This window comes from Merops nubicus, unplaced genomic scaffold (assembly GCF_000691845.1).
Source record: "Merops nubicus isolate BGI_N331 unplaced genomic scaffold, ASM69184v1 scaffold15024, whole genome shotgun sequence".
Classification (NCBI taxonomy): domain Eukaryota; kingdom Metazoa; phylum Chordata; class Aves; order Coraciiformes; family Meropidae; genus Merops; species Merops nubicus.
The window spans coordinates 1-11,498 of record NW_008603685.1 but is presented as its reverse complement, the minus strand read 5'-3'; the positions used below and the strand labels follow the sequence as shown (position 1 = coordinate 11,498).

At 52.6% G+C, this 11,498-nt stretch overlaps 1 protein-coding gene across 1 annotated transcript; it reads left to right on the top strand.

Moving 5' to 3' along the window:
- Nucleotides 1–3,312: 3,312 nt before the first annotated feature.
- On the top strand, nt 3,313–11,490 carry ADAMTS8 (ADAM metallopeptidase with thrombospondin type 1 motif, 8; the record flags this gene model as incomplete). Its single annotated transcript, XM_008938764.1, is given in 10 exon segments — nt 3,313–3,351; nt 6,784–7,023; nt 7,271–7,403; nt 7,915–8,082; nt 8,260–8,558; nt 9,205–9,388; nt 9,690–9,862; nt 9,949–10,124; nt 11,192–11,302; nt 11,304–11,490. Coding segments are annotated over 10 exon segments (1,710 nt in total), but the record flags the coding sequence as incomplete, so codon positions are not given.
- Between the last annotated feature and the right edge of the window lie 8 nt (nt 11,491–11,498).

Sequence of the window (11,498 nt, the reverse complement as noted above, 5' to 3'; positions counted from 1 at the left end):
GGGCTGCAAAGCGATGGCCTTAGCTCCCTTCCGGACAGGAGCTCCGGCCAAATAGTAAATAAACCAGGGGCTGAGTAATGTGTAGCCCCGCTCCTGAGCCACCTGTTAGCGGCTGAGCAGATGCAACGCCAGAAACTCTCCCCCTCCTGCAACGTGTTCTGGCTGCAGAGAGCCTGCCCGTGGCCAGGTTTCGTGGAGATTCTGGCTTCTCAGCTCCTCCTACCCATCTACAGAGCTGTTGAGTAGCTGCTTTCAGGTTATGTTTTATGCCTCTGGCGAAGCCGGCTCCCAGTGCCACACCTCGCACAGTGATGGGCTGCTCGGGTCCCAGCTGAAGTTCACATGGCCTGAAAAGCACTTGGGTCTTTGCAGGGGATAACTGTGCGCTGAAGTTGCTCATCCTCTGCAGTGGGTGGGTTGGGTACAGGACTGTTAGAGGACTCCTTGAGTTCAGTGGAGTGCAGTTGAGCAGCTGAACTGGGGCTGGGTTTTGCCATTTCTGCCCATTTTATCCTTCCCCTGGTGGCTTCGTCCAGCTGCTCCACTCCTAATACAGCAGCGGCTTAATTCCAGTCCCACTCAAGCAGGGCTGGACCTTGAGAAATGCTAAACCTGGGAGCTCCAGCTGATTTCAGCTGCTAAGCATCCCTCGAGGTTTAGCCCTTGCTTGCTTTTACTTGTCTGCCACCAAACCAGGCTGGCAGGAACAGATAGCAGAGGGTCTAGAAGCAATGGATGCTGCACATGAAGACAACCCCTGCAGAGCTCACAGCAGTGAAATGCAGAGCTTGCAGTGGAACAACCTGAATTTTTGAGCAACAGAAATATAAGTGGTGGGTGTGAGTCTCCCCACAGTGTGCAGCTGGGCTCTGACTGCCTGAGAGGACAGGAGAAGATAGTGTATTGCATCTTCTGCACCCAGTGTTTTAAAGGAGCACCCAAGGGTCTGCCTCCTGCTGCAAATAAGGGAATATATTTTGAGGGGAAAATCCTGATAGTGCCTAGCTTGAGCTGGGGAAGAAACAACAACCCTCTGGGTAAATCTGTGCCATGGCATCTCTCAGAACACTGCCAAGCTGCACATACATATGACCAAGGGGCTGAAATGCTGGTACCCTGCTGTGGTTTGGCTGGTACAGCCCTAGGGGTGCAAAATGCTGCCCGGTAGGACCACAATAGCTCCCTCCTTAGTTATCATTGACTTTGCAGCCTGCTTGGCTTCCATTTTACCATCTTTGTCCCCAAAAGCAATACCTCTGCATCACCTCTCAGGGTATTTCTTGTTGGGAAGGAAGCCTTTAAAGATCTCCTTTTGGAGGAACAGTGCAAAACCATTTCTAAGTAAAGTATTTGGGAGAAACCTTCAGCCAGCTCTCATGCAGCAGCGCGGAGAAAAAAAGCCACCTGCTGTGTTACTATGCCTTTTGTTCTCAGCAACAAAAAATGCAGGGAGAAGCTGCTAGCTCAGGAGGCCAAATAGCCATCTCGCTTCTCTCTAAATACCTACAGTTTTGGGGCCAAAACCAGTGATGGTTTGCTTGTGCTGGTGAGATTGTAGAGCGCTGACTAGGAGATGCCCATGGAGCAGAAATATTGAACCAGAAGAAACCATATTTATATGGTGACTTCTTGCCCTAACCACACTTTAATTACCAAATATTTATTAAAGGTCACAAGCATTGTTTGTGTTCCCAGTTATTTTCTTGCATAAGCTGTAATAGCTCAAGTAGGAGATAGTCACCATAAGATGCTTTCAAGCATTGCAAGCTATAATCAATGCCATGCTGTTGTTAGGAAAATGCTGTTGATGATTTATTTCTAATCAATTTGAGCCTTAAAGCTCAGCTGTTAACCTAATTTAGGGAACAAGAGCTTAATTCTTCCTCTATCAATACTCGTGTAAACCAGTGGGAAAAGATGAAATGGGAACAGAACCAGACATGAAATTGAGCTTGATGTTTGCAGGAGATGAGGTGTTGGGGGAGGCATAGTATTTGGATTTGCTCAGCACAGGATGGTGCTGAGCAAAAATACCTGTGAGCAGCTGGAAGGTCATAGAAGACTTGGCAGGATGAGACCTGCAGTGATTAAGGAGAACCAGCTTATACAGGCGTGGCTGTGAGCCCCCAGGCTGGACACACAAGTTATCCTTTGTATTTTCGCTGCAGAGGACCCAAAACGCCAGGGAAAAAAAGGTCAGTGAGCATCGTGAACAGAATTAAGTGGGGGTTTTGAGTACAGGAAACGGAGACAGAGTAGAGGCTAATGCCTCTGACATACCTGAGAAAGGGCATTTGAGCTGAGCACCTGCAGCGCAGGTTGCACTTGCAGGGATGCTCTGCAAGGCTCAGGGGATGTTTGCCGAGACACCTAAAGTGGTTACAAAAACCAGCCGCAGCATCCTCAGCCAGTTGGCAGCAGAATTGGATTCCTGTGGTGGGATTTCTCCAGTCTCTTTGGTGCAGATGAGGCACATTTCCAAGCTTTCCTCTGCAAACATGATGGCTACAATCCCCTTTTCCTTCTCTCTTGCTAGTGAGGAATCTGCCATGCCCGACTCAAGAGCTGGTAATGACTGAGGAGCAGGGCAAAATCAGATCAGCCTGATTAAGCTGGGATTCCTTGCCTGGCTTCAGCGTTTTGGTTTGTTGTTTGGGTGGGTTGTTTTTTGGTTTTGTTTATGGGGTTTTAGGAGTGCTCCTGCAATCCCTTCTCTCTAAGAGCAGCCTTGTACAGGAGCGCACGGCACGGGGCACTGCTGGGGTCCCACTGCCGGCTCCCCCACACCCAGACCATCAAAATTAACCTGAGGAAAAGCCAAAGACACCCTGAAGCCTTAGGTCCCCTCATGTCCCGCTCCTAGGCTCACTTTAGGATATTTTGCAGCTTGAGCGAGTGAGTTCGCTTAATCCCTTGACAAAAGGAGCCCGAGCCCATCCCAAAGGCACCCGGGGCGGGATTAAAGGGAATCTTTGCAAAGCAAAAAGGGACCTGCGCTGATGCCGCCCTCCGGCATCGCTGGTGCTTTTCCTCAGGGATTTGTCCCCTGGGTGTGACCCTGAGCCCGCATCCGCTTCAGTGCAAGGGGTCGGAGGGGCGAGCAGCCTCCCTAAATATTCCCTGGCCGATGCGCTCGCTTCCTCACGTCAGCCCGTAATGTTAACCAGCTGCCGCGGCCCGGCCCCGCCGCTGGCGCCGTGACCGCCGATTATCCAGGGCTTCGGTATGAAAGGCACAGCGTGCAGGGAGCCAGCTCCCGCTGGGGCAGCCCGGCAGCAAACTGCAGCGCTTCTGCCCCGGGATGCTCTCGGGATGGGCTTCAGCTTCGTCTTCACCCGGCTCTGCCAAGAGGTACCGGTCCCGCGTGTGCCACAGTTTCTCCTGCCCTGAAAAAAAAGGGTTTCTTTTGCAGGTCAGCCCCAAATATTCAGAAAAGAGGGAAAGAAAAGGGGCGGATCTTGTTGTAAATGGAGATGGGGCTCCTCCTGGGAAAGCAGGAGCGCAACCAGGCACGTTGATAGCCTGGAAAGGTGTCTCACCTTCAGCTTGCCCCCTGTTTCCCTTGGCTGCCGCACACATTTTTTCGAGGAAATTCTTGGTTTCAAACCCCAGGATGAGGCTGGCAGAGTGGGCACCACGGACATCACTTCAGGGGAGAGAGACAGGCTGTGATATGTTCTTACCAGTTATTTTTTAAAAGCTGGGAAGCCCTCACATCTGACCCCTTGTTTTCTTCCTTCCATCTGTCCACACTCCAGAAATCTCAGAGTTTGTTTTTTTTTCCCCCTTAAAGAAATTCTGGTTTCTAGGGAGTAAGGAGGGGGGGGAAAAAACCAACCCAAACAATCCTATGAGCAAACAAACAAACCTACAGCCCCAGGTCGGGTTGAGCATTAATCTCAAGGAGCTGGGGAACGTGTGTCAGAAGGAGGCGAGTTGCACTGGGTTGTTGCACAGCTGCTCCCTGCCATCTTTCTGCACTGGGTGGGTCCGCTGATATTAGATCATTATGTGCATACCACAGTAATAGTTAATGTCTGTGTAAGCCCTGTTTCTCCCCCTAAAATAATAATAATTAAAAAACTAAAACAAAACTACGCCACAGTTCGGGTATCTCTGCAGAATTCAGCTTCCAAGTGGTTCCCACGAAGGAGAATGTTGAAAGATTTTGCAAGAGCCTGCATCAGAACGCAAAATCCTTCAACATTATCAGGTTAAAAACAACCACTTCAGTTCCCCATGCTCTGATTTATATTTCTTTTTTTCTGTTTCCCTGCTGTTGGCTGCTGGCAGTCTCACACTGGGCGATGCTGGTGGTACCTGTGTGCCTGGATTAGAGCTCTCCCTGAAGCAGGAAGGATGTCAGAGCTGCTGTAATGCAGGGGTGTTGGGCAAAAGGCACACCTATCACACACACACCATTTTGGGGAGGGAAATGACCCAGCCAGAGAAGAAAACTTAGGAGGTTTGTGGGGGGGCCACTAATGGGCTGTAATGCTCCTGCTTGGCCATAAAGGCAGCGCATGGGGCAGAGGAGGGATGCTCCTGTGATCCTTTTGGGCTTGGGCTGGTGTACTCTCCTCTCAGAGCAGGTAAGGGGCTGATTTTCCATCTGTAAGTTCCCAGCAGAAGAGAAATTCTGCCAAGTTCTCCTGGGACAGTGGTTGGAAATGGCAGAGAAGTGCCTTGTGCCTGCTGCAGTGTCTTGCAAGGAGGCAGAAATGAGTCCATTTGCATCTCTGGGCTCCCTAGACCTGACCCTGTGGCTGCCCCACATCTGATCCCAGTACCCACATCCTCTGCTCGGATGCTGGGAAGGAAACCCCAGAGAAGGTGACATTCCTTTTTGGGTGGCTTGTCAAGCCAGAGCCTGTTTGTGAAGGCACAGGGAGGACGGGCCGAGTGGGACTGAGCTCGTCTGTAGCTGCTTGTTGGCCACAAGTGCTCATTCAGCCTCTCCTGAGCCCTGGGGATCCTGTAATTTTATTTTGGCCCCAGTTCCAAACCCTTGGCCAAGCTGAAACGGTGCAGGTGGATTGCTGCTCTCCCCAGAGCAGTCAGGGTCCATCTGAAACCAAACCATCTCCCACTCAGTGCAGGGATGGGTATAAATAGACACCAGATGGTCAAACAAGTGAATTTGACCTTTTAATCTGCACTAAAGAGCTGTTTGTTCGGTCTGCTTTCCATCTTCACTTTCCAGATGAAGGGAAGGCAGACGGATGTTTTCTGAGGCCCTCTATCCCTGATACTGAAAGAGTTTCTTGGCTGGATGGAACCCTGAGGATGTGAGGGTATGGTGTCCCAGGGGAGACTGAATGCTCCTGGGTAACAGCTACTAGGATGGAAAGAAACCTGCAAAGGGATGGAAAAGGATGGGGTAGGGTTTGCTCCCTTGGAAATGACAGTGCACAGTTCCCCTTCTAGGTCTTCTCGTGTGTAATTTTAAGTAGGCTTTGTGATATTTTTCAGAAGGTTCCCAATGGACTTTCCCCATGGGATAAAAAATTCCCTCAGTCCCCTGAAGCAACAGCTTGTGAGGACCCCACCTGGGTTTCTTGCAACAGAGGTGGCTTCTCTGTCACATTTGTTGCATGCTTCAGGCTGGGATGTGAGTCATGTCGTGGAGATCTGACCAGTCTAAATAAACCAGTCTATTCAGCACTCCCATCCTCCTTGCTGGGGCCTGCCTTTGGATAATGAGCCGGGGAGGACTTGGGATACATCTTGCTGAAGCAAAACATCTGTTTACAAGGAGCTCCAAGCGACAGGATAAAATGTGGCAGAGTAATTTAAAATAGCCACAACCACCCTGGGCAAGCGGCTCTCAGTGCAGCAGATTTGCCATTGCTGTTAGAGGAAGGGAGTATCTCCTTAAACATCTCCTCCATTTGCTAAGAAAACAGCATTTTGTGCATATCACTGTCCCAGCAGCATTGCAATGGATGAGTGTGCAGAGCTGGCTCCACTCAGGAAACATGGATTTTGAGTGACAGTCAGGCATTGGAGAGGGCCTCCACCGAGCCCTTCCAGTTTAGTGGCGCTGAAGGGAGACCGTGGGGTGTAATTCGTCTGGGGAGGGGAGAAGACACTTTCTCTTTCCCAATACTATATTGTGTAATAACTGCATTTTTTTCTCCTGACTCCGGGGCTGTGAATGGGTGCCAAGCAGAAGAGGAATTTCGATGCTCTGATAAGATGTTTACATCAGCCTAAAGACGGCTGGCGCGTCTGACGTATTAAGTAATCTCTGGGCGTCCCAGTTGCCTGAGCAGGGGATGCTGCTGGGAGAAGGCTCAGCCACCAAAGTGCTTTGACCCTGGTCTGTCACGGTGGATGTTGGGTTCAAACCCTGCCGACCAGTGTGGGCAGGAGTTTCACTGCAATGCGAGGGTGGATCTGCACCACCGAGACGTGGTGCGTGAGGCGGCTCCTGCCCAGGGGCAGAGAGGGCAGGGTTAATGCTTTGGAAATATGCAGGAGCACTCGCAGGGACTTGTGAGGTTTTCCTGAAGGGCATCTGGGTGCAAAGGGTTCATGGCAGGTGGAAAAGGCGTTCCAGGGTGGGCATGTCCTGCCCGTTCTTCCCGCTGGCACAAGGAGTAAAGCGTCATGTACAGCAAAGGCAGCACTTAGTCCATCAACCCAGGTGGCTGCCTGAGTCAATCTGGATGTGGTAGGCTTCAAAAATGAGCTTGATTTCTCCTTTCCTAACAAAAAAAAATAAGAGCCTCATGGCAAAGGTTTCACCCAGACTTTGCCTGCCCCTCTCTTTCCCCACAGAACCACATCCTGACTCTGATGTCAATGGCAGCTCGCATCTACAAGCACCCCAGCCTGAAGAACTCCATCAACCTGGTGGTGGTGAAGGTGCTGGTGGTGGACGAGGTGGCCGCGGGGCCAGAGGTGTCTGACAATGGTGGGCTCACCCTGCGCAACTTCTGTAGCTGGCAGCAAAGGTTCAACCCCCCCAGCGACCGGCACCCGGAGCACTATGACACTGCAATCCTGCTGACAAGACAGGTCTGAAGGGTCCCTTGGGGATGCTCAGGGTGGGGAGAGGAAAGGGATCGAGGTGATCCTGGAGGGTGGGATCCCCCCACCACGCAAAGGATGGAGCTTACCGCAAAGCAAGGTGGCGGGGGGGGGGGGGTTGGGGGGGTGGTTGCATGTGGGATGAAGAGCACCAGTGGGTTGCCCAGCTCTGCTTGGAGATATTGGAGGACCCCTTCACCCCATCTTACCCCTCCTCGGCGCTGCTGGCAAACAGGACTTCTGTGGCCACCAAAGCTGTGACACGCTGGGCGTGGCGGATATCGGCACCATGTGTGACCGCAACAAAAGCTGCTCGGTGATCGAGGACGAGGGCCTGCAGGCAGCCTACACCCTGGCTCACGAACTGGGTAAGGCATCCCCTCCCCGGGGGGGTTCTCCTTTTCTGCTTTTTCAGCCCAGTGTGGCCAGTACTGCTGCTGGGAAGGGATGTGGCACAGCCCAGCACCAGCATCCCCCAGCTGGGGACCGCCAGCCAAGCCTTGGGCAGCGCTGGGGAGCTTGGCACTGTCAGGAGCTGCTTTGCACCAGCAAAGGCACTTGGAGGTGCCTGAGTTGCAGTAAATCTGTGCATTTGTCTGATGTGATGAGCTGAGGTGTGGGGCCAAGCACTCCTTCTCCATGATTTGCCACCCTTAGAGCTGACTGATTTTGGCTTCTTTGCCCCGTGTACAGCAGGCTGTAGCTGTGAGGTAGAGCAGCACACACCATTTTGTTTATCACTTTGGATTTATCCAAGCAAATAGCTTTTGCAGCAACTGCTTGGTAACTCCTAGGTGCTCCCAGCTGTCCACACGTCATTTGCAGCAGAGCAGGGCCAGGGCTGGGAGGCTGCAGCTCACTGATGCTCTCTGCCCCCAGGCCACGTGCTCAGCATGCCCCACGATGACTCCAAGACCTGTGAGCGGCTCTTTGGGCCCCTTGGCAAGCACCACATGATGGCTCCTCTTTTCATCCACTTGAACAAGACCCAGCCTTGGTCTCCTTGCAGTGCCATGTACCTCACCGAGTTCCTGGACGGAGGGCACGGTAAGGCTTGCTTCAGCAACCTCATCACTTAAGACCCCTTTTTCCTTTTATTGCTCAGGCTCTTTGCAGTGCTTGGAGGGATAAAGGGGAAGGCAATTCAGACCACAGACAGGTTTACCGTGTCCTGCTTGGTGCAATCCATGGTGACAAGGCTTGATGCATCTCTGCCTTTCCCAGGTGACTGCTTGCTTGATGCCCCAGCCGACCCCCTCTCCCTGCCTGCCGAGCTGCCTGGCCGAGGAGCCCTGTACAGCCTGGACCAACAATGCCAGCAGATCTTTGGCAAGGACTTCCAGCACTGCCCCAACACCACAGAGGAGGATATCTGCGCCCAGCTCTGGTGCAGGACTGGCAGCGGGGAGCACCTTTGCCACACCAAGAATGGCAGCTTGCCTTGGGCCGATGGCACCCCGTGCAAAGCCAGCGGGCTGTGCTGGGATGGACGCTGTCTGCCCCAGGATGCCCTGAAGCCTCAGGTAATGGGGGGACTGGGCACTGACCCTTTAAGAGATTCCCAAAGCTCTGACCCCAGTCCTGCTATGTCCTAGACTAGCTTTGGCTTCACCTGATTTTTTTCTCTGGATATCCTGGAATCATAGAATCACAGAATCGTTTTGGTTGGAAGATACCTTTAAGATCATCCAGTCCAACTGTGAATCCAGCACTGCCAGGTCCCCACTAAACCACGTCCCTCAGCACCACACCTACACGCCTCTCTCTTCAACGACCCTTTTCATTAAAGTTTATTACCAGCGAGCCCAGCTCATAGATAAACTCTGTCGTGCCTTTTGCCGAGGCATGGGCTGGTCTGAACCAGAGCAAACAGCCGCAGTTCTGCAATTAAATCATCCCTTTTTGCCCTGCTGGAGGAATTAGCAACGATTTCAGAGTCAGTCAGCAAAGCAGTTAAACCCAAGCTTAACTTTAAGCACATGAACGGAGTGGTGTAAGTCAGTAATAACTTCACGAGAAGTATGTGCTTAAGTGCTTTGCTGGATCGGGGCCCCGGGGAGAGGAGCTGGGGGCGGATTTCAGCGTTGCTCCAGACCTTTGCTGGGAGTGAACAGCCGGGGACAGACAGGCTCAGGGATGGATCTGGCAGCTTCTCGTGCTCTCTTGCAGCCGGTGGTGGACGGCGGCTGGGGCCCGTGGAGTCCCTGGGGCTCCTGCTCCCGGACCTGCGGCGGCGGCGTGCAGTTCTCCTACCGGCACTGCGACAGCCCCAGGCCCCAGCACGGCGGGAGGTACTGCGAGGGCCAGCGTGCCAAGTACCAGTCCTGCCACACGGACGAGTGCCCGCCCGACGGTAAGTCCAGCTCGGCACCCACACGCTGGAAGGGGGTGATTCCCAAACACGTGCTCACTTCCCACCCCTGTTTCTCCAGAACCCGTCACCTGGGATTGCTCCACTCTCCCTTGAATATCCACATTTTGGGGGAGGGGGCTTCTGCTGAGGGTTGTGATCCCCTCTGGCTGGGTGACAGGTGTGTGTGGCACTCCTCCTCTGCTTGCACGCTCGCCACACGCTCCTGCTATCCTCAGCTCACTCCCACATCTCTGCAGTAGACGGTGATTCCTTTTGGGCCAAGTTTTGCCCTTCCTTTCAGGCAAAAGCTTCCGGGAGCAGCAGTGTGAGAAGTACAACAGCTACAACTTTACGGATCTGGAAGGGAATCGCCTGGAGTGGGTCCCCAAGTATGCAGGAGTGTCACCCCGAGACCGGTGCAAACTCTTCTGCCGAGCCAGAGGGAGGAGTGAATTTAAAGTCTTTGAGGCAAAGGTAGGATGCCTGGTGATGATAATCACCTCTCGTTAGGCTGTTTCAGATCAAATCCTCTAATTGCTCCTCCATATCACCTTTCCTAGGTGATCGACGGGACGCTGTGTGGACCAGAGACCCTCTCCATCTGCGTCCATGGGCAGTGCATCAAGGCTGGCTGTGATCACGTAGTCGGGTCCTCCAAGAAGCTGGACAAGTGTGGGGTGTGTGGTGGCAACGGCTCGACTTGCAGGAAAATATCTGGCTCACTCAACCGATCCAAGTAAGAAGAGAAGGTGTCTACAGAGACAGGCTGGGGGGAGAAAAAGACAGTCTCCCTTCTTTCTCCTTTCTGTGCTAGGCTAGGAATATTAGGACTCTTCCTAGATCACATAAAACCAGTTTGCTTTCTGCACCTGAAGCACCACACCTAGTTTGCATGAGCCAGGCACAAGGAGTGTTTGGCTTCCCCTTTGTGCCACTAACGGGTTTGCAGCCATACAAACATCCTTGCAACACCTTGGTCTCCTCCCCAAACTCCAGAGCTTACGCTGAGCTTATTCTGGGGCAGCATTACGTGACCCAAGCAGAGTTCATTAGCTGGTGCTGACACTGGCAATGGGCTCAGCACATCACTGCAAATAAATCTGCTGCCCTGAGGAGTTGACAATATGCATCTCGCCCCAGCGCAGTGACACTGGACACATTTCAAGGGCTGATGAGGGATATGAATAGTTCAATAATGTTTCCCTGGGCTTTGGAGTGAATTTTAGTCCTGGGACATGGGCATCAAGGCAGCGCTTCCCTTTCCCAAGATCTCCATTGCTTTGCCCAAGAGCTGAATATAAGGCTTTTGTTGAAAAGATCATAACAAAAACCCAACGAGTCCAATTCCATGTGGTGGGGTGACTCATGCAGTCAAATTAGATTTCCTAAATGGTTTCCTTCCAGAGAGCCAGCTGAAATGGGGCTTCCTCTCTCCTATGAACTGTTTGTGGTTGACTAAAGAGAGATTAGCATGGTAGCTTCAGCCAAGAAGAGATCCCATTAAGATCAGGGTTAGGGAGGCCAGGGTGACTGAGAGCAGAGTTTGACCCAAAGGCTTTCTTCCAAAATACTCTAAACCTAATTACTGACTGCAGCATCAGCCGTGGGGCTGCGTGGAAAATGATGCTGCTGGCCCCACGTCATGAGTCATGTCAGGGTGGAATTTTAGTTTCCAGCTCCTGAGCACTCTGGGTTACAGAGGAAGAGCTTCAGAGCCATGATCCCACTCACCCAGTGCCACCGCCTGCATGAGTTTCCTCTTAATGAGTCCAGGAAAATAACCGTGTCCCTTTCCCCCTGCAGATATGGCTACAATGACATCGTCACTATCCCTGCCGGGGCAACCAACATCGACATCAAGCAGCGCAGCCACCGAGGGGTCCGTCACGACGGGAATTACCTGGCCCTAGAGCTTCCGACAGCTCCCAGAGCCCCTGACGGTCCAGCTGCTGACCATTGCCAGCGAGGTCTTCCCGCCCAAAGTCAAATACACCTTCTTCATCCCCAAGGACGTCCCTTTCAGCAAGCAGAAAGGCAAAGAGAAGAAGTCGGCCAACGTCATCCGACCGATGCTGACCTCCCAGTGGGTCCTGGGCGACTGGTCCGAGTG